Source organism: Oncorhynchus keta, chromosome 24, assembly GCF_023373465.1.
Source record: "Oncorhynchus keta strain PuntledgeMale-10-30-2019 chromosome 24, Oket_V2, whole genome shotgun sequence".
In the NCBI taxonomy this organism is placed as follows: domain Eukaryota; kingdom Metazoa; phylum Chordata; class Actinopteri; order Salmoniformes; family Salmonidae; genus Oncorhynchus; species Oncorhynchus keta.
Genome location: NC_068444.1, coordinates 47,650,578 through 47,674,008, shown reverse-complemented (window position 1 = coordinate 47,674,008; position 23,431 = coordinate 47,650,578). Strand labels below are relative to the sequence as shown.

The 23,431-nt window shown below is 46.0% G+C and overlaps 2 protein-coding genes across 2 annotated transcripts in view; one reads left to right on the top strand and one right to left on the bottom strand.

The window, feature by feature from the left end:
* The window catches only part of LOC118357644 (vesicle-fusing ATPase), a 66,718-nt gene extending 64,068 nt beyond the window's left edge, over positions 1-2,650 (top strand). Inside the window, exons 20-22 of the mRNA XM_035734964.2 lie at positions 947-1,002; positions 1,110-1,176; positions 1,303-2,650. Coding sequence (XP_035590857.2) covers positions 947-1,002; positions 1,110-1,131 — 78 coding nt within the window. The 3' untranslated portion in view covers positions 1,132-1,176; positions 1,303-2,650. The remainder of the gene's footprint in view (positions 1-946; positions 1,003-1,109; positions 1,177-1,302) is intronic.
* A 336-nt stretch (positions 2,651-2,986) lies between these two features.
* Positions 2,987-23,431, bottom strand: part of wnt3 (wingless-type MMTV integration site family, member 3) — a 59,155-nt gene continuing 38,710 nt past the window's right edge. The window contains exons 2-4 of the mRNA XM_052478405.1: positions 9,978-10,219; positions 6,658-6,923; positions 2,987-5,274 (exon numbers count right to left, since the gene is read on the bottom strand). Of these exons, the coding sequence (XP_052334365.1) occupies positions 4,795-5,274; positions 6,658-6,923; positions 9,978-10,219 (988 nt within the window). The 3' untranslated portion in view covers positions 2,987-4,794. The remainder of the gene's footprint in view (positions 5,275-6,657; positions 6,924-9,977; positions 10,220-23,431) is intronic.

Here is a 23,431-nt window from a genome sequence, read left to right as displayed (position 1 = left end):
TCTCTGTCTGTCTGGCTCTCTCTGTCTGTCTGGCTCTCTCTGTCTGTCTGGCTCTCTCTGTCTGTCTGGCTCTCTCTGTCTGTCTGGCTCTCTCTGTCTGTCTGGCTCTCTGTCTGTCTGGCTCTCTCTGTCTGTCTCGCTCTCTCTGTCTGTCTCGCTCTCTCTGTCTGTCTCGCTCTCTCTGTCTGTCTGTCTGTCTGTCTGTCTGTCTGTCTGTCTGTCTGTCTGTCTGTCTGTCTGTCTGTCTGGCTCTCTCTGTCTGTCTGTCTGTCTGTCTGTCTGTCTGTCTGTCTGTCTGTCTGGCTCTCTCTGTCTGTCTGGCTCTCTCTGTCTGTCTGTCTGGCTCTCTCTGTCTGTCTGGCTCTCTCTGTCTGTCTGGCTCTGTCTGTCTGTCTGTCTGGCTCTCTCTGTCTGTCTGTCTGTCTGTCTGGCTCTCTCTGTCTGTCTGGCTCTCTCTGTCTGTCTGTCTGGCTCTCTCTGTCTGTCTGTCTCTCTCTGTCTGTCTGTCTGTCTGTCTGTCTCGCTCTCTCTGTCTGTCTGTCTCGCTCTCTCTGTCTGTCTGTCTGTCTGTCTGTCTGTCTGTCTGTCTGTCTGTCTGTCTGTCTGTCTGTCTGTCTGTCTCGCTCTGTGAGCTGGTTCTCCCCCTCGGTTAGCCAGACATAAGACCCACTCTCCATGCTGCGACTATTCAGATTGCCACATGTATCACTCCCTCCTGTCGCCCTACTGTTGATTCACTTCCCTCAAAGCCCGCCCACTCAAACCTTCCCAGCCAATTACAGACAGCCCTGCAGGCACCTGTGCTGTGCTGGCCCCAGGCCCACTGAGAAACATCTGCTGTCTACTTTTAAACAAGTTGTTGGAAAGGAGGTTATATAGAAAATGTAGACAAAGATGGGCACATGCCCAAAGAGCGCTAACAAGCGTGTGTGTGTGTGTCTTCCAGATGGATCCTGAATACAGAGTTAGTAAGTTCCTTACCCTGCTGAGAGAACAGGGAGCGTAAGTAGAACACTCTTCTGTTCCGTCCTCTCACACCACCTGGTTCTTGTTTGGGTTCGTTGTTGGTTGACGGATTTAATGAAAGCATGTCTCCTTGCTCCCCACAGGTTGGGTTCTATACCCATCTAAGTCCACGGTGGAGCTGCATTGCCCAGCAGTTAGCTGTCTCTCCCAGTAAGTACTTGAACAAAGCGTAGAGCAGGGTTGTGTTAGAGTAGGGTTGGAATCAAACAAATATGCAGATTCTCCCTCTTTCTCTTCCTTCCTGTTCTTCTAACTCCCTCTCACTTTTACCCTCAGTGGCTGAGGAGCGGAAGCCTGGGTGCTGTCCATCCCCAACACTCCCTGTGTAATCTCTGTACCTCGTGTCTCCATGGCAACACCGAATGACCCAGCCTCTTCCTCATCAACACGACCTCTCTGTGTGTGTGAATTTAAGTGAGAATTTAAGTGAGAATTAAGCACTTGTTCTGTGTACAATTTTTATTTCTGATTCAAATGGCACTCTATTCCCTATATAGTGCACTGCTTTTTGACCAGAGCTCTATAGGTCCTGGTCAAAACAAGAGCACTGAATAGGGCGCCATTAGTGACGCATCCAAAGTGTTGTGATCTGTGCTGCTAGCACTCTGTGGGATTTTATGTATAAAAAGCAAAAATAAGGTGGTTGTAATGTTTCTAACTCAGTAGGTATTAGATGAGGAAAGTGTTAGCACAAACGTGTATACGATGAGTTCGATATTACGCACGTAGATCTCTAATCATTCCAGGAAATGATGGTTCCAAGCCTTTACCCTTTGCTCTGCTCACTTTTTTGGTTTTTATTATGTTTTCATTTTTGACTCTCTTTGTTTTATGAATAATTGTCATGGATACTTAATCATGTTACAAAAAAATATTGATTAGATAGTAACTGGAAAAACGAATCCATTTTCAGACCAAGACCATTTTAGAAGGGAACCCCCACCAACCACGCCTGATATTCCTGTTGAAATAGTTTCTGTATCATGCTGTTTTCTACGGATGACCTCTGTTGTGCCTTTGCCTGCTGGCCGTGTTGTTTCTCTGTGGACGAGGCGAGGGACTGATAAGTGGTGGTATACTAGGTTTAAAAGCATATCGTTGTTACTCTCTGCCGTTACTGGTGGTCCTCTCTCAGTGTTTCTGCGGTGTTGTGAGCTGTCGTTCAGCCTGCGTAGCTAACAGAAATGAACATCCTATGCCAGAAAGTGTCTGCCTTTTATAGAACAGGAGAGATGTGGTTCTTTTTCAGGATGTGGCACGACCCTCTTTTGACTATGAACCCATGTGCCTTATCTCTCTCTACCTGATACATCAGAGTCTCTGTACACTGTTCTGTATAAAGGCTATATGCCCGACATTATAGCTCGCCTCCCCCCGTCCCCAATCCGTGTGCATGCCGAACACACTGCCATTTTATATACAGAAGTACAGTATGCAGGTTTGTTTCAGATAAACACAATTCAAGTGTAAATGTATGGATATATCAACCAGATGTATACATTATTTGCAGTGGCCAGTGTGCTTTTTTTTCTCTCTCTAAATCTATTTGTAATGAAGTCTTGAACGTTGTAAAACTTATGACCAAGTTGCAATTGTATTATCGCAATAAAATTGGACACATTAACATTTCGTACAGTACTTTTCTAAGTGTGTGTGTGTGTGTGTGTGTGTGTGTGTGTGTGTGTGTGTGTTATGGATTGATGCATGTGTCATTTACCTCTAGATTTTATCAGGGAGAGATGGACTTGATCGAGACAAATTGCAGACGTTTCACAGAGTTCTAGAGCAGATTGAGACATTATTTTGAGTTAGTAAGGATGGGACTATTTATTAAGCATGGATAACTGTCTATCACAGTTTGGAACACCATCGCAGCTTGCCATTTTATAAATGAGTTCAAAAGTGTTATGTGCAATGTCTATATACATGATTTGGTAAGGAAATGTAGAGGAATTGATGCTTACAAACTGAAATGATTAGAAAAGTACCTCTGGCTAAGAAGGAAAAGCATGAGACAGTCATTTGTTCTTCAAATATATAATCTTAGTTCAGATATATACACGTTGTATAATAAATAATATTTATAAAAACATAACATTTTCAGATTATAAAATAAAAAGGGAATTATTAACTTTAAAACCTTTGTACAAAACTTTGGATATAGCGGGCAGGAAAGGAAGGAACGACAAAAGTGCCCTGGTAGGGAGGGCTTTTTAGAGGGTGACGCAGTTGCTGAACTGCCATATGTCACAGAGAGGAGCCTATACTACCTGGGGTAAATTGTATTTTTTGTTAAATATAATGAATAGGAAGCACGTAGGACTGTCAGAACATGTTGTGTGGAAACCTCTCAGTTTATCCCACGTGCCTGCCATCCCTAACCCTTACACCCCTGTCACTGGCAGTCAGCACATCAGCTGTATCCCAATAGGCTTACATAACCTTCTTACCCTCGTCTCCTCCATTTGTCTCCAACAGACACGTCGTCTCTGAACAAGTTTCCAACATATTGCTTCTATTGTCAAGACGTTTCACATCACTGGCAATTTAAGGGAAGGAGATGGAGGAAAGGGGGCTATTGATGACTTGACACTTTCTGCTTTCTCCACTTGTCATCACCTTTCACTGGTGAGCAGGGTTTCGCTAAGAACAAGGACCTCACAGCACTATGAGGAACCTAATGAAATGGACCGTCCCCGAGTGTTCGATACAATTATAATCTCATTGTCGTAGTATGACCCGCTATTAGTATAATTATTCATTAGCATTGGGCCTATTGCAAGTGCAAAATGACCTGGTGATCCATCAATTCAATGTTAATCCAATGAAGTACGACCTCTTAAACCTGAACCCTTGTATCTGTTGTTTTGTCCTGACCGTTTTCTTCTCTATGACATATCGTTATAATTTACTCAAAGACTGTAAAAGGGAAATTCCAGAAAAGTGTATCTGATCTTGAGATCAACAAGAAGAATGCATTTGCTCTCATAAATAACAATTGCTCAAGTTCCACCTCCTCCAGACAGTTTGTGTACAGCTGAATAGTGCATACATGTGCAGAAATGTCCATGAGTGGAAACAAGCATGTTTGGTTCGTGCACATGTCCCTTCCTGCATACCACCTCCAGTCCCGGCCCATTGCTAATATTTCAGAAATGTGCGGCTATGAAATCACGCTCTAGCACATCTTCCAGGCGTCTCAGATAGGTGACTGCTGCAGTACAGTACCAGTACAGGGGTTGAGAAAGTGGAGATCTCATCCGCTCAGTAGCTTAGTTTAGAAGGGCAGGGTCCAGTAACAGCCCGCTCAGTAGTTAAAAGTGGTAGGTTCCTGGGCTGCCGCCATGTGTGTGTAACAGTACGGTTTGGATTGACGAGTGACGTTGGGGAACTGCTTGCGTTCACAATAGTCCACCAGCCAGGTGTTTGACTGGTGAAATCAGGTGTTCGTTGGAAAGGATGTCCATTCGAGAGCAATAAATTAAGAAGGGGTCATGGCCCAATGCTGCAGGAATGTGAACTGGTCAAACTGACTGAGCTTGTTCCAATGGATGGGCCGGGCCGTCTCATATGGAGGATGCAGGGCTTGGAAGAAGGATATGAGGGACATTTTTATCACAAGGGTCCAGAAGTATGGAGTTCCCGTACAGAAATGCCACTCCCCATTGGTGTCTGTCTGTACTTAAGTCTGTATGCATGCGATGACTGCAGTGTGTCTGCGATGGCCGCTGTGGTCCATCATTCTGTCCGAGCCAGCGCACAAGGCTCTCACTTGCACGTGTGCACGTCGTAGACCCGCACACACTCCTGGCAGCTGACGTAGCAGCACCAGTGGAAGATGCAGTGGCACTTCTCCTTGCGCTTCTCAGTCCGAGTGTTGTGGCCCCTGCCGCAGCAGAGCAGGTCGCAGCCCTCGATGCCGTGCGAGGACACATTGCAGGCGCGGTCGCGCGTGCCGAATGAGCCCGTCTCCGGGTTGGGCTCGCAGAAGTTGGGCGAGCCCTCGTAGTAGACCAGGTCGCGCTCCGTGGGGTGCTTGAAGAAGGCGTACTTGGCGCGCAGCGTCTCCACCCAGCCGCGCGACTCGCGGTGCTTCTCCACCACCATCTCCGAGGCGCTGTCGTACTTGTCCTTCAGGTAGTCGCCCAGCATGCGGAAGTCGGGCTGCGCCCACCAGCATGTTTTCACCTCGCAGCTGCCCGACAGGCCATGGCATTTGCAGCGCAGGTGCATGTGGTCCAGGATGGTCTGAGAGAAAAAGAGAGTTGAATTCACCACAGTGTACAGTAAATGTGATTGGTAGCTTGTCAATATAACACATTCTGTCTGATGGTGATTTGTTTAGTCTGGGTTTCAGTTTGTTTAGTCTAGGGGCATGTTTGTTTTGTCTATCACCCTTATTGTTTAGTCTTTCACCAGACAGCCCATTTTTGAACAACTATTCTTATCAATAACCTGAGTGACTACTGAGTACCGACCTGTAGGTTGAGAACAACATGCTACCTGGCTCGGTCTACAGCTGTGGTTCAGGCAGCTGTGAAACAGAGGCAGGCGTTTTGTAGCGTGCAGCCGCTAATTCATTCTGAAGTCACTGCGTTTACGTGAGAAAAGCTCTCTTCGCCTTTTGTTTAGATTTGTTGTGCTTTAATTCCCCAACTATATTTAGCTGCAGAATTCCCCCAGCTGCGGCGGAAGGCAGGTGTGTGTGTGGCACCTTTGGGCGAGAGGGGAGTGGGGGCGGTGAGGGGTGGAAAGGTTCTTAGTTCTGACATCATGTCCCGGGCTTGTCAGGCCCCTGGCATCTCCCAGGGGACCCGAGGTAAACAACGGAGCGTGAGAGGGCCAGGTGGGGCGGCTGGGATCAGGGTTGAGAGAGAGAAAGGGGTCCTGACTGGGCTGCCTGCCGTTTTGCAGCTCCTGTGGTCTCCCTGCTCCTGTCTCGTCAGATCAAAGGACTGCCTTGTTGCCGTTGTGGTCTCTCCAATTGCCCCTCAGCATGTTGGTGAGGAGTAGCTCACCAGATATTGCACTGAGCAATGACAGCAGCGAGTGATGGTTTAAGTCCGAGCTGATTCCCTTCTCTTCCCCCTCACACTAACTCTGGTTATTTGTCTCTCAGGGAATTTCGGTTAGGAAAGGCAGGGCCATTGAATTTTTTTTTTTTTTAACAACAGATAATTACCCAATCATTCAGGTTGAAGTGCTACCTTTCAGGCAGGAACTCGCAGAAATGTGGACTGAACTTAAGTCAAATACCAAAATCCTTCCTGTCATAGAATTAGTAATCTGGTAGTGTAATGTTTACTGTGGATAATTCCATCCGATTGCCAAACAAGCAGATCTTTGTTCATTGTATCTTTGCTACTGTGCATTTTTTTTTTTATCTTTCTTTAGTTACAGGCCTGGGTGTGTTCAGGGTGTGTCCTGTATCATTGTCTACTGATATATGTGTACGGAATATACCTATAAGTATAAGTTTATACACTGCATCTCGCTTGGCTGTGTAGTAAACTGTGGTACATATGTGTATCTACATTACGTCCTTTGTGTTACCAACAGTTGTATACTTAACTGTATAGTGTGTGCTACCAATATATCAGTACAGTAAATCCTCAGTGTAGGTCTATTTACCGTGCGTCCTGCTTCGTTGTTGTGCCGATTCATAGCCGAGCGCGCGTCGGGGCGGTTCTCTCTGGCATCGGCAAACTCTCTGGACACCAGCACCCCGAACTCAGCGTCCTCGCTGCAGCCGCCCCACTTCCAGCCCTCCCCCGGGGGACCCTTGTGGTGGGAGTCACAGCCACACATGGTGGACGTGCCCTCGGCGCAGGACCGAGTCACAGCAAACGCCACCCCCGCTGAGGCGACGGCGTGGACGAACGCCGACTCTCTGGTCGCTAGAGAGAAAAAGACAAGAGTATATTAAAGGAATCCATCTTTAGTGCCACATCTTCTGAACGCAGCACGTTTCACTGCTGCCAACTTCAATACGGTCAATGAAAAGGATACTGCAAGAATTTCAAAAAAGATTCTGAGACCTGTCCGTGAGAGGAGTTAAAACATTAGACTCTGATCACTACCTATGGTTTTTGGAACACGTCGTAGCGATATGGCTACAGTAGACAGTGTCCCCTGGCTGTGACATCAACCCATTGTGGCTGGTGTCAGTCGGGCCTAATGTTCAGTGAGATCTCGGTGACCTCCTGTCATCCCCGAGGTGTGCTGTTTTGCATCTGGATAGTGTTTCAGGAATGTTGTCCCCCCCCTCCCTCCGTCAGAGCCCACAGGGCCTCTGGGTAGAAACTGAGCAGGCCATCTGCTCTGCTCTGCTGCCGTGTTCGTGCTGAGAGATGGAGTTACGCCTCCTTTGAGCGCAACCGCTTATTATGTAACCAGACACCATTGTTTCGCAATCACAGCACACTTACTGTGGGCTCATCCATTTCTCTGCTGCACCACCTCAGACTGCACACGCACGCACGCACGCACGCAGGCAGGCAGGCAGGCAGGCAGGCAGGCAGGCACGCACACACACGCAGGCAGGCAGGCACACACACACACACACACACACACACACACAGGCAGGGACACACACACACAAACCCGGAGGGTAAGGGGAGGGCCAACTCCCTGCAATGGATTCACTGTTAAATCTAGGGAGGCCCACCCCCCCTAAAACTAACTGTAGTTAGTAGTGTTCTCTACTACATACCTGCAGGGACGTTAGTTACTCTACAGTGTAAGCCGAATCTACAAGTCTTTGTGGTGCTGATTTGCATTAAGCAGAGAGAATCATAATTTGTAAAAGGTGTAGTCTGGGTTGCCAGGGGACATTTCATGTGTTCATAAAGTGAATTAGCGTTCACAGCCTTTCATGAGGTTACCCTTTTTTATTTGAGCATTTTATGTTACACATCCTTTGTTTGAATGAAACCTTCATGTGAACGGCTGAATAGGGTCATAGGTTCATAATAGGGTGAGAGGTCATATGGCTGCTCTGATGGGAAATCCGGGGAAGTGGAAACGTATTAAAAGTCACTAGATTACCACTAAACATCACCTCTTATCTACATGAAAGCATGTCGCACACTATCTAATCAGTTAATACATCTTCTAAACGTATAGTCACTAAACCATGACTAAAGAAATTGTCTCAAGTGTCCACAATCTACATTTTTCCCCCCCCAGTGTGCTTCATTCTAAGTGAACAGCTATAAAGCAACATTTTTGTGCTAAAACCTGTGAATGTTTGTTTGATTGGATCACATACACCTCTGGTTGGGAGGCGACCGGGAGTCCCAGCTACCCTGGCAAGCCCTGCTGGGCTCTCCACAACAGGGGCCTGTGAGCTGTGGGCCCCTGGAGCTCTGGTTGTCAGCCAAGGCTAGCGCTGCTCCTGCTACCTGCTGGGCCCATCAATCCGCCTTTGTTTCCCTTGTGTCACACTGTATTACCCACACAAAGGGCCCAGCGACTCGCGCCCCCACAACTCTACTCTGCCCAGAGCTGGCATTCCCTTAACCCCCCCCCAACACCCTCCCTCTGCCACCACCCTGAAACACCATCCTCCAATACCACCACCACCTCCACTCCCCATTTCCCCCATAGTAGTTAAGGTGGTGGTGGACTGGTTATAGCCACCCTGGTCTGGGGCCCCTTCCCTCCTCGCCAACCCCTTGCCCGTCACTCCGACTCAGGCTGCCCCCCTCCCTCGCCAGCACCCCCTGCCTTCCTTCCACTTCACCCCAACGTGCCGGCCCGGGGTAGGTTGGGAGATTCCCTTTCAGCCTGTTTTCATGACAGAGTCAAAAGGGCGTGTGAATGGAGCGTCCGTGGGAGCCGGGCTGTGTGAGGCGCGCACTGGTCTTCATGCACAGTAGGGGTTGAGCTGAGCCCCCCAGCCCTTTTATGTTGCCTGTAATCTCATTTGGCCTCCCCTCTCCCTTTTTATTTATTTTATTGAGGAGAGCGAGGGAGGTTCACACTACCCATTCCTGCCCAGATCCCTTCCCCTCTGACACACAGGCTAATTCATTTCCAATCAGCAGCCTCACTCCACAACACAAAAAACCCATCTTCATCATTAGGGATTTCAAGGCGTACTCCGAGCACCCCCGGGTTCTGTTTTTGTGCGTTCTGTGTTTTTGCATCAGATTGTTTAAAGCAACCAGTCAGTGTCAAGACCGTCGGTGCTTAGTATTTAGTGTGAAAAGCCTGATAGATGATCTCTCGTGTGTCAACTGTAACAACTGCGTATCAAATTGAATTGTGTGAGCTAATCTTGAGCGATTCACAACACCGACTAACCTTCTTTCACTGTCTAAAAACGTCAGCGAGGTTGGGAAACCCGGGAAGAAGACACACAAACTCAAAAGACGCGATGTTGAAGGTAGAGCGGTGGATGGACGTTGAATCATCTGTCCCTCCTTGTATCGGCGCTCATTTCTCACTGCAGTAAGGAAAGGTGTATAGATGGTACTGTTATTACCCTGCGAGTCAATTGTCAGCCGGAGCACAGGGGACAGGCAGTGCTCATCTGCAGAGTAGCGGGTTCTTCTATTCCTATGTCAGCTTGCTGTACTTTCCTCACACTTGTTCACACTTTTTCTCACGTTTTCTCACTGACATGTCCTTTAATGTTTGTATCACCGCCATGAGAAAAAGTAGAACCGGCAAACCCCCTAGAACCTGCAAACCTCCTAGAACCTGCAAACCCCTGCTGAGGTCAGATTATCTCCTTTTTTTACAGAGTAGTCCAATATCATTCTTCTTGTACATCAATTTGTTTTTTTTGTATGTTTTATATGATACTTGGCTGTCATTCATATACCCCCCAAAATATAGAACCGATATCCCTCATATAAATACCTCATTAGTAGTATTCGGCCATTGGGGAGAGGAGTATATTTGTATTCTTTAGACAAACAGTCCTGTTAGAGTAAGAAGCCTACCCTTGTCCAGCACAGGGCCGAAGATGGCTAGGTTGTCCTTGATGGTGGTGCAGTTCCAACGCCGGCCCCTGAACTGGTGCTGGCACTCCTGGATGCCCAGCTTCACGCCCTCGGCCACGCTGGGCATGATCTCGATGTAGTTGCGACAGAAGCGCAGCTGCTTGGGCACCAGGCCAGGGATGGAGCCGCACAGAATGGGTTGGGAGCCCAGAGACGAGTACTGCTGCCCCAGGGCTAGGGACCTGCAACACACAGAGAGAGGGGGGGGAGTATGTCACGTACCATCCCAGCCAGACATAGTATCACTACCTAGCGCCTACGCTACACAGTCTCCCACAGTCTCTCCATACAGCTTTCTAAGGAGAAGCTATCTATAGGATCTGCTGCCATTGAGTAAAATAGAGTGCCCTCTCTGAACTCACTGCCTCAATGAGAGGGAGGGTTATACAGTATATGCCAGGGGAGGCCCTCCACAGAGGCAGATTGTCCCAAAAAAAGAGGATTGCCTCTCAATATACAAATGAAGCTTTTTTGTCCCAGTGGTTTAAAATACTCTGTGCTCATAGTTGGATTTGCAGCCGGTTGCGTTGATTTTAGTTTTTCTGTGGGGAATGGTTTGACTTGGTGAGTGTTATTGACTTTATGAGCCCCCCCAGCAACAGAAGCTAATAGCCCCTCTTCAGGGAAGGGATATGACCTATTCGTATTGACTTTTCAAAGTGCTCCCTCTTGTTAGCCTCCAGAGACCCTGATGATTCGAAAGATAACACACACACGAACCTGTCTGTTTGTTTCTCCTCTGGGGAAGGCCCCATGTACAATAATAAGACACAAACACACCAGTGGCTCATTTCTTTGTTATTCGTTTGTGGTTTACCTATTGATGATATGTGATCTGTGTCTGTGTGATTTAAGATTGACTGGGTGTTTGTGTGCAGTTCAGTGTGTGGTAATGGACATAAGGCATTCCTAAAACTCCCGGTGCCTCACTTTGGGCTGGCATATAAACTCAGCCAAAAAGAAACGTCCCTTTTTCAGGACCCTGTCTTTCAAAGATAATTCGTAAAATTCCAAATAACTTCACAGATCTTCATTGCAAAGGGTTTAAACAGTGTTCGCCATGCTTGTTCAATGAACCATCAACAATTAATGAACATGCACCTGTGGAACGGTCGTTAAGACACTAACAGCTTCCAGACGGTAGGCAATTAAGGTCACAGTTATGAAAACTTAGGACACTAAAGAGGCCTTTCTACTGACTCTGGAAATCACCAAAAGAAAGATGCCCAGGGTCCCTGCTCATCTGCGTGAACATTTTTATTTATTTATTTATTTATTTATTTCACGTTTATTTAACCAGGTAGGCAAGTTGAGAACAAGATCTCATTTACAATTGCAACATGGCCAAGATAAAGCAAAGCAGTTCGACAAGGCATGAGGCATGCTGCAAGGAGGCATGAGGACTGCAGATGTGGCCAGGGCAATAAATTGCAATTTCTGTACTGCGAGACGCCTAAGACAGCGCTACAGGGAGACAGGACGGACAGCTTATCGTCCTCTCAGTGGCAGACCACGTGTAACAACACCTGCACAGGATCGGTACATCCCAACATCACACCTGCGGGACAGGTACAGGATGGCAGCAACAAATGCCCGAGTTACACCAGGAACGCACAATCCCTCCATCAGTGCTCAGATTGTCTGCAATAGGCTGAGAGAGACTGGATTGAGGGCTTGTAGGCCTGTTGTAAGGCAGGTCCTCACCAGACATCACTGGCAACAACGTCACCTATGGGCACAAACCCTCTGTCGCTGGACCAGACAGGACTGGCAAAAAGTGCTGATGAGTCGCGGTTTTGTCTCACCAGGGGTGATGGTCAGATTCGTGTTTATTGTCGAAGGAATGAGCGTCACACCAAGGCCTGTACTCTGGAGCGGGATCGATTTGAAGGTGGAGGGTCCGTCATGATCTGGGGCGGTGTGTCACAGCATCATCAGACTGAGCTTGTTGTCATTGCAGGCAATCTCAACGCTGTGCGTTACAGGGAAGACATCCTCCTCCCTCATGTGGTACTCTTCCTGCAGGCTCATCCTAACATGACCCTCCAGCATGACAATACCACCAGCCATACTGCTCATTCTTTGAGTGATTTCCTGAAAGACAGGAATGTCAGTGTTCTGCCAAGGCCAGCGAAGAGTCCGGATCTCAATCCCATTGAGCACGTCTGGGACCTGTTGGATTGGAGGGTGGGGGCTAGGGCTATTCCCCCCAGAAATGTCCGGGAACTTGCAGGTGCCTTGGTGGGGTAACATCTCCCAGAAAGAACTGGCAAATCTGGTGCAGTCCGTGAGGAGGAGATGCACTGCAGTACTTAATTGGTATTAATTGGTATCACTTATGATCTTGATACTGATTCCCTGACCTGTCAATGGTTTTAATTGGCTGTTTTTGATTTTGTTATACTCTTGTGAATTCTATGTTTTTTACTAGATTACTTGTAGTTTTTCATGTTGTTTGTCTGTAATTTTTGTAATGACTTGGTGCTGCCTATCTTGGCCAGGACGCTCTTGAAAAATAGATTTGAATTCTCAATGAGCCCTTCCTGGTTAAATAAAGGTTTAATAATATTTTTTTTAATGCAGCTGGTGGCCACGCCAGATACTGACTATTACTATTGATTTTGTACCCCCCCCCTTGTTTTCGGCGACATATCGTTCCATTTCTGTTAGTCACATGTCTGTGAAACTTGTTCAGTTCATGTCTCAGTTGTTGAATCTTGTAATGTTCGTACAAATATTTACACAAGTTAAGTTTGCTGAAAATAAACCCAGTTTACAGTGAGGACATTTCTTTTTTTGCTGAGTTTAGATGTGCCTAAACATGGATTAATCACCACAACGAGACAGCCCAGATCAGCCAGGGATGCCAGAAACCATTATAGTTTCATTGAAGTAATTAATTTTAATTGACAGATTTTTCTCCTAAAATAAGGGGGGTGATGTTTGCTATGTCCATGTTTTAACATGCTTACTATGATGACAAGCTCAAACAAAACTGCACGGCGTCTTCCAGAAGTTGTTATGTTTGCCATAAAGTAGTTTTGGGATTTTGTAGTTTTATTGTTTATTTATTCAAAGTGTATGCAGCTTTCATAAACACACAAACATGCCCTTACCTACCTACAGATATAGGACCTGTTGAGGTTTTTCCTGCACACCAGGAAATTTGTGCAGAAATTTCTTGTAGTCGAAGGCACTGCATCGCAGTGCATCACTACAGACCCGGGTTCGATCCAGGGCTGTATCACAACTGGCCGTGATGGGGAGTCCCATCGGGCGGCAGACAATTGGCCCAGCGTTGTCCTGGTTAGGGGAGGGTTTGGCCGGGGGGGCTTTACTTGGCTCATCGAGCGCTAGTGACTCCTTGTGGCGGGCCGGGTGCCTGCAGGCTGACCTCGGTCATCAGTTGAACAGTGTTTCCTCCGACACATTGGTCCAGCTGGCTTCCGGGTTAAGCGAGCGGGTGTTAAGAAGTGCGGTTTGGTGGGTTTTGGAAGACGCATGACTCGAGTGGCAGAGAAAATTGGGGAGAAAAGGTCAGAACAAATTAAAAAAAAATGTTTTATAATAATAATAATTCACATTTCCTGTTGCTGCAGGATTATTTTCCCGCTGTCGCAAACTGGCTCAAATTAAGATCCTACATCTATCTGTATGCAATGTGGCGCAATACCCCTTGCACCACATCTGCATTGCTGTAGTGTAGATTTTAAAGTGATGCTCCAGAGTTTCAGGCAGATATTTTACAAATTCCAATACAATATGTTACGAATTTGTAAGTGCTTAAGATCCCAAACTGCATCTTTACGTACTGTAAGCTAAGCTAATTCAGAGACAGAACATTCACGATCCTTATCTGTTTTATGACATTGCTAAACTGTACTGCTTTTTTTATCAGCATACATAGACATTTTTGAGTTTGATACAGCTGGAACACAGCATTGGATATTATGTGTGTAGTTCCCTGGCCCATTTGAAGTACAACTGTGACTGTGTGTTTGAGTGTAAGATGAGAGCTAGCTAGTGTGTGTGTGTGTGTGTGTGTGTGTGTGTGTGTGTGTGTGTGTGTGTGTGTGTGTGTGTGTGTGTGTGTGAGAGAGAGAGATAAAGAGAAAGTGTACTGTCAGTGCTGTAAGGCAGAGAATCCAGGGGCCCCAGACAGGGCCAGCGACACCACTCTACACGGCAGCAGGATCAGCGAGAGAGGCCTTGCCAATGTAACTGCAGACACTCTGACACTCTGCCGAGCCTGGGATGTCTGAGTGCCGCTGGAGGCCTTGAGACAGGGAGAGAGAAAGAGGTAGGCAGAGAGAGAGGGAGAGGATCATGGGGGAACAATCGCTGCTGATCAGATCTGAGTGCCACTCGGGATGACCTCAGGCCCCCCGCGGGGCGCAACCCTATCACGGCAGCCTCTGACTCTGACAGATTAGTGCGCCGCTGCACCCCAACCCACCCTGACACAAAAGCCATTGAAGTGAGGGGGGGGGGAATCCCCCCTCAGAAAAGTTCACAGCTCATGTGAGCTTTGCTCCCCCCTCCCACACACTTTTGTGTTTTGATCTCCTTTGGAGTGCAGGTGAGCATTGTTACAGCAGGATCCCATGTATCACTGCTTGCCAATGGGGCTTACCCACTGAGACAGCAGGCTGAATGGCTTGGCTATTAATGCAGCTGAGCTGAAGGAACATGTGAGGCCGTCAACAGCCATCAATGCCTGGTCTGCCACATGTGGTACTAACTAACTGCAATTTCTGGACTTAATAAAGTTGTGAGGCAAGACCGGTGACGATATCAAGGTCCATTATAGTAAGCAGTCCTATCTCAAAATACAAAAATATGCCAGCCAGGGAAAGCTACAGTAATTTCGCCTGCATTCACCCAGGTTTCAGACCGCTAATTAATTTCAATGCTTGGGGTTGTTCTTTTAAACCACACCTGAAATATGTGTTCGTATTCACAAATACCTATCCCAATGAGATCAACTGAAATAGTTCCCTAACATGTCATGTTCCCTTGCACGAAAACTGACTTCTGACTGGTTTGCTGGTCATTTAGGAGTAATTGTCATTCATCTATCCATTTTTTTTCCTGTTATCCATTAATTTAAGGTCGTATTTACTCGGGCGGCGAGCAAAAAACGTATGAACTCATCTGCCAATCCCAGAAATCCCACTGAATTCAAGTGTTGCTGACTTCACTCTGTCTGGAGTGACTGAGTGACTAAGTAGCGTAATTACACAGTCTGCTAGCTGTGCTACTGCCCATCAATCCCCCAGTCTGCCATGGGGCGGACCTGAGTGGATGCCCTGGCCCTGCATGGAGTTGCCTGCAGTGGTGGAGCCGATCCCTGGCAAGGCAATAGCCAATCGGCTCACCTCCCCTCTCCCTGGTGTGTTTGCTGCAGTGGTGACGCACCAGTTTCGGAGGCAACGTGTGGATGTCTTGATGAAGGCAATTACTTAACCACACCTGGCTTGTGGACATAGCGTGTTTAGACTACATGCTGAGGCTCTGCGTGTCGATTTTATTTTGTTTATAAAGGATGCGCCTCACTTTGTCTGTGACGGTTTGAGATGAAAGCAAGGGGTGTCTTTGGCTAGGTGCTAATGAGAGTCTTAGACCTGAGGGGAAGTCTGTGGGTGCCAGGTGTATCGCGCGCACACAGAGCGTTGTGCGTATATCACGCGGATGCTTCGCCTCGCTTATTGGAAGCCAGGAACGACTTGTCTGAACCGAGTGGGAGAGGAGCAGGAGTCAGAATGCCGGGGGAATCCGCTGTAGGGGAGTAGACAGAGGAGCAGAAACTGTGGGGCTTGGCAGGTGCATGCCTAGGCAGGTCTATGGCTGTGGGGCCTCCTCTGGCCTCAGGGGGTTTAGTGCTGCTGGTTGGGGGGTTTCTCAGTATCAAAACCAACCTGACGTGAGCACATGGGCCACTGTAAACCACAGACACAAAGAACAGGAAACAAAGGGATTCCACCACACACTGCAGAACATTTGAAGTTTGGACATATCTATGAAGGATATTTTCACAGGGGCAAAGCCTCTGGGAAGGTTGCGATTCTGCTCCATATGTCTTCTATGAAGGTTTGCTCCACCACTCCCGTTGCGGCTGAATAACCTTTGATTCAATCGCTATGTGTGGCTGGAATGTTTTGCAGCCATTTCTGTTGGAGGTCTACACCACAGGGGGTCAACATGTTGTACTTGTCTAAGAGCAGACAGATGCACTTTCTCTTTGTGACAGGTACTCCATGTCCAGAGGCACAGAAAACACTGCGCCCCTTCTGAACTAGCTAATGCATGACATCTGACCTCACTGCCGTGGGCTTGGTGGCCTCTAAGAGTGGGTTTGAAGTTTGTGACCAGCTAGAACTCCTATCCTATCGTCACTTTGACCTCCCAATCACGCATTCGGCTCACCACCAGTCAAGGATAATCACGTAACATGTGTAGCCCTTCTCATCTCCAATAGTATGAGACCAATGTCAACTGTAACATGTGCCACATCATTCAGTGGTATTAGGCCTATAGGCTGACTTTGTATAGGGAGTAGGCATAATCCTGACAATGATGTCATTATGATAATGCTATTATATACCATGTCAACACCTTTATTCTCTCAATATGCCCATTCTCTTTCATTTAAAGTTACCTAGGCAGGCTATCACATGCCTATTCTAAATTCACCAATATTGCTAGTTCGTCACCCATCCACCCCTACTACCACACTACGTCCATCCAATACAAGAACAGGACACTGATAGGCGGGCCTACTATGTCATTTGGTGTTTTAAATGGCTTCAGTCGTTATATTAGTAGCCTAGACACATTTCAACTAAGCCTATTTAGGATTTCCAAGAAAGCTTTTAGGTTTTTGTTAATAACGTCATAGCTCAACTCACTGTTTTGTTGGAGCCCTCCCCATGAGGAACACTTCAGATACTAGACTTTTTCACTCTGTAGGAAATGTCAATCAACGAGTTAACATAACGGTCATCGACACGGCGCCACATTTAGGTTAGGATGAATGTGACAGGTTAGGATGAATGTGACAGGTTAGGATGAATGTGACAGGTTAGGATGAATGTGACAGGTAAGCATGAACCTGACAGGTTAGGATGAATGTGACAGGTTAGGATGAATGTGACAGGTAAGGATGAATGTGACAGGTTAGGATGAACTTGACAGGTTAGGATGAATGTGACAGGTTAGGATGAACTTGACAGGTTAGGATGAACCTGACAGGTTAGGATGAACTTGACAGGTTAGGATGAACGTGACAGGTTAGGATGAACGTGACAGGTTAGGATGAACCTGACAGGTTAGGATGAACCTGACAGGTTAGGATGAATGTGACAGGTTAGGATGAATGTGACAGGTTAGGATGAACGTGACAGGTTAGGATGAACGTGACAGGTTAGGATGAATGTGACAGGTTAGGATGAACGTGACAGGTTAGGATGAACGTGACAGGTTAGTATGAACCTGACTGGTTAGGATGAACGTGACAGGTTAGGATGAACCTGACAGGTTAGGATGAACGTGACAGGTTAGGATGAACGTGACAGGTTAGGATGAACGTGACAGGTTAGGATGAACGTGACATGTTAGGATGAACGTGACAGGTTAGGATGAACGTGACTGAACCTGACAGGTTAGGATTAACGTGACAGGTTAGGATGAACCTGACAGGTTAGGATGAACGTGACAGGTTAGGATGAACGTGACATGTTAGGATGAATGTGACAGGTTAGGATGAACGTGACATGTTAGGATGAATGTGACAGGTTAGGATGAACCTGACAGGTTAGGATTAACGTGACAGGTTAGGATGAACCTGACAGGTTAGGATGAACGTGACAGGTTAGGATGAACGTGACATGTTAGGATGAATGTGACAGGTTAGGATGAACGTTACAGGTTAGGATGAACGTGACAGGTTAGGATGAACCTGACAGGTTAGGATGAACGTGACAGGTTAGGATGAACCTGACAGGTTAGGATGAATGTGACAGGTTAGGATGAACGTGACAGGTTAGGATGAACGTGACAGGTTAGGATGAACCTGACATGTTAGGATGAACGTGACAGGTTAGGATGAACGTGACATGTTAGGATTAACGTGACAGGTTAGGATGAACCTGACAGGTTAGGATGAATGTGACAGGTTAGGATGAACGTGACATGTTAGGATTAACGTGACAGGTTAGGATGAACCTGACAGGTTAGGATGAATGTGACAGGTTAGGATGAACGTGACAGGTTAGGATGAACCTGACAGGTTAGGATGAACGTGACAGGTTAGGATGAACGTGACAGGTTAGGATGAACGTGACATGTTAGGATTAACGTGACAGGTTAGGATTAACGTGACAGGTTAGGATGAACCTGACAGGTTAGGATGAACGTGACAGGTTAGGATGAACGTGACAGGTTAGGATGAACGTGACAGGTTAGGATGAACGTGACAGGTTAGGATGAATGTGACAGGTTAGGATGAACTTGACATGTTAGGATTAACGTGACAGGTTAGGATGAATGTGACAGGTTAGGATGAACGTGACAGGTTAGGATGAATGTGACATGTTAGGATTAACGTGACAGGTTAGGATGAACCTGACAGGTTAGGATGAACCTGACAGGTTAGGATGAACGTGACAGGTTAGGATGAACGTGACATGTTAGGATGAACGTGACATGTTAGGATGAACGTGACAGGTTAGGATGAACGTGACAGGTTAGGATGAACGTGACAGGTTAGGATGAACCTGACAGGTTAGGATGAATGTGACAGGTTAGGATGAATGTGACAGGTAAGGATGAATGTGACAGGTTAGGATGAACTTGACAGGTTAGGATGAACGTGACAGGTTAGGATGAACGTGACAGGTTAGGATGAACGTGACAGGTTAGGATGAACTTGACAGGTTAGGATGAACCTGACAGGTTAGGATGAACGTGACAGGTTAGGATGAATGTGACAGGTTAGGATGAACGTGACAGGTTAGGATGAACCTGACAGGTTAGGATGAATGTGACAGGTTAGGATGAATGTGACAGGTTAGGATGAATGTGACAGGTTAGGATGAACTTGACAGGTTAGGATGAATGTGACAGGTTAGGATGAACGTGACAGGTTAGGATGAACGTGACAGGTTAGGATGAACGTGACAGGTTAGGATGAACGTGACAGGTTAGGATGAACGTGACAGGTTAGGATGAACCTGACAGGTTAGGATGAACCTGACAGGTTAGGATGAACTTGACAGGTTAGGATGAACCTGACAGGTGAGGATGAACCTGACAGGTTAGGATGAACCTGACAGGTTAGGATGAACTTGACAGGTTAGGATGAACCTGACAGGTTAGGATGAACGTGACAGGTTAGGATGAACCTGACAGGTTAGGATGAACCTGACAGGTTAGGATGAATGTGACAGGTTAGGATGAATGTGACAGGTTAGGATGAACGTGACAGGTTAGGATGAACGTGACAGGTTAGGATGAATGTGACAGGTTAGGATGAACCTGACAGGTTAGGATGAATGTGACAGGTTAGGATGAACGTGACAGGTTAGGATGAACGTGACAGGTTAGGATGAACGTGACAGGTTAGGATGAACGTGACAGGTTAGGATGAATGTGACAGGTTAGGATGAATGTGACAGGTTAGGATGAACCTGACAGGTTAGGATGAACGTGACAGGTTAGGATGAACGTGACAGGTTAGGATGAACGTGACAGGTTAGGATGAACCTGACAGGTTAGGATGAACGTGACAGGTTAGGATGAACGTGACAGGTTAGGATGAATGTGACAGGTTAGGATGAACCTGACAGGTTAGGATGAACGTGACAGGTTAGGATGAACGTGACAGGTTAGGATGAACGTGACAGGTTAGGATGAACGTGACAGGTTAGGATGAACGTGACAGGTTAGGATGAACGTGACAGGTTAGGATGAACGTGACAGGTTAGGATGAACCTGACAGGTTAGGATGAACGTGACAGGTTAGGATGAACGTGACAGGTTAGGATGAATGTGACAGGTTAGGATGAATGTGACAGGTTAGGATGAACCTGACAGGTTAGGATGAACGTGACAGGTTAGGATGAACGTGACAGGTTAGGATGAACCTGACAGGTTAGGATCATTCGATTAAGGCTAGGAAAAGGGTTAGCTCAAATGCAAAAATGATCCCCGACGCAAATCGAAAATATCTAGCTTACAACCAGGCCTTCCCTGAGAACAGTCTTGGTTTCCACTAATGGCAATGGATTCTGCTTAATTTAGGCAGCATTTGTAAGCTAGCGGTTTACCAAACCGATATAGTATTAAATATGATATTTGAAAAACAAACCAAGAGCAAACCGACACACGCTATCCAGACAGGACAGTACCGTACCCGAACCCTTATCTAACCGTAACCATTTTAAATGTCAACTTCAAGTGGGTAGAGAAGTCCCATGGATCCCGGATAGTACAGACCCTACCAAACCGGACTGATGGACTGCACGCTATAACAGGGAAACTGAGGCTGAGGCAGGAGCATGCTGTCCATTTCCTCCGTGCTTTTGTTACGGCTTGTAACCTTTCCCCCCACATTTGGCCAACAAGAAAACACACCACAAACACAAATTGTAACCTTTCACCTTGCGAAGTTATCATGTAAGCATGCAAGCAAGCAGTGTTACAGTGTTGGGGTCGATTCAGTTTTCAATTATTAGATCGACAATGAATTTAAGCTACTGCTCTCTGGCAAGGATAGGCCATTTGGCTCGAGGCTCTGCCAGGGTTTTAAAATGTTTCTTACCCAGGGACCCCTGCCCAGGTAAACCTGAGACCAGGGACCCCGATCATATGTTCGCAACAACAAAAAGTCACATCTTATCATCAGGCGAATGATACTAGTAAGAAGGCATAGAAGTCATCTGCATTGGTAGACAGTTTAATTATTTTAACTTCACAGTTCATTGGACGAAATGTCAACTCTAAACACAGTATATTAAGCTAGAAAGGTATCACGGAGGCATAGAGAGCATGTTTCTGTTGTAGGTCTTTTAGCAAGTTTTCTGCAATTCTACTCTTTTGTCCATTGAGCTGAGAGAGAAATTTGAGAAAAAAATTTTTGATGCACATTTCAAGCAATTCTACACACTTTGGCATGGAGCTAAGAGATCGTTTTGAAGTTCTAATTTCCTGCAATTCTACACACTTTAGCATGGAGCTAAGAGATCGTTTTGAAGTTCTAATTTCCTGCAATTCTACACACTTTGGCATGGAGCTAAGAGATCGTTTTGAAGTTCTAATTTCCTGCAATTCTACACACTTTGGCATGGAGCTAAGAGATCGTTTTGAAGTTCTAATTTCCTGCAATTCTACACACTTTGGCATGGAGCTAAGAGATCGTTTTGAAGTTCTAATTTCCTGCAATTCTACACACTTTGGCATGGAGCTAAGAGATCGTTTTGAAGTTCTAATTTCCTGCAATTCTACACACTTTGGCATGGAGCTAAGAGATCGTTTTGAAGTTCTAATTTCCTGCAATTCTACACACTTTGGCATGGAGCTAAGAGATCGTTTTGAAGTTCTAATTTCCTGCAATTCTACACACTTTGGCATGGAGCTAAGAGATCGTTTTGAAGTTCTAATTTCCTGCAATTCTACACACTTTGGCATGGAGCTAAGAGATCGTTTTGAAGTTCTAATTTCCTGCAATTCTACACACTTTGGCATGGAGCTAAGAGATCTTTTGAAGTTCTAATTTCATGCAATTCTACACACTGGCATGGAGCTAAGAGATCGTTTTGAAGTTCTAATTTCCTGCAATTCTACACACTTTGGCATGGAGCTAAGAGATCGTTTTGAAGTTCTAATTTCCTGCAATTCTACACACTTTGGCATGGAGCTAAGAGATCGTTTTGAAGTTCTAATTTCCTGCAATTCTACACACTTTGGCATGGAGCTAAGAGATCGTTTTGAAGTTCTAATTTCCTGCAATTCTACACACTTTGGCATGGAGCTAAGAGATCGTTTTGAAGTTCTAATTTCCTGCAATTCTACACACTTTGGCATGGAGCTAAGAGATCGTTTTGAAGTTCTAATTCCCTGCAATTCTATGCGTTTTGCTTTTGCTTAATGCTGTGTTCCTCTGCTCAAACGTTATAACAAACCCAATGGGCATGTACCATGAATGTCTGTTTTTTTTGTATTTAGTACTCTTCCTGACTTTCTATCTTTTATTTGATTGTTAGTAATTAAAAATGGTTATTCAAAAATATTTATAGTTCAGCATCTTTTCTGCATGCGTTCTATCTGGTTTTGGTTACTTAAATTGACACTGAAACTGTTTTTCCTTCCTGAAAATGATCACAAGAATTATCTATACAGAAAAACCAATGACTGCAACGACCTCCATATTAAATTTATAGTTCGAGATTTTGGCAATGAAGCCCTTTATCCACTTCTCCAGTGTCGGATGAACAAGAACAGCTAGCATGCTAACTGTTCCTGTAGACTTCCAGTCATTGCGCTAACACTGGTTTGCATTGCCGTGTGAAAATAGCTATAACTTCCTTCATACCGGACGCAGAGACATACAAATGGTATCCCATGATGGTATTCTGTTGCAGCTAGTGATAGTCTTAAAATAATCATTTTTCACATAAAAAAATCCCCACAAAACGTTTTTTTTAAATAAACAAATACGGACTCCCGTGCAGTACCTCCAGACCCCTGTTTGAAAAGCCCTACTCACACAAATGACGCTACACACATGCAACAATAAAGACTTTTAATGAAGAGGTAGAAACTGTAGGCCCTACAAAACTGACAACCTCACCTTAGCTTGAGTAAGGCGCAGGCAGCAAACAATATTGTCAGGAGGGGTAGCCTATTACTGTCTTCTGAGATGACTGTGAGTATATTTAAAGTTGACATTTTTGTCGCAATCTTGCATGTCCAATGTGTTATGGAAAATGCCATGTTTTCCTAGGAGGAGAGGCAGAGCAAGAAAGAGGGAGAGGAATTAGAGAGAACCAGCCTGTCACAATCCATCCTCAGGCACTGTTCATAGCTCCATGGAAAGTAGGGTGCGTGTGCGTGCCCATGTGTGTGCGTGCGTGCGCGTGTGGACGAGAGAAGCAGGAGGGCGGGGGGGTTTGCTCTGTTGCTACTTGTACTCAAAAGTCTCACTATCATGCCATGCATTTAGGTGCACACATGGCAAGATACCCTGTCTTAGTTATTGTACAGTTTTTTTCTGCATAGAAAAGTAGGGGAGAGTGGGTTAGGTTAAGGGTTAGTTGAGCCACCCCTTGTTTCTAGGAAACAATACACAAAATTAATCAGGTGACCAAATATTTAAGAAGAGCCTGTCAGGAACTAAC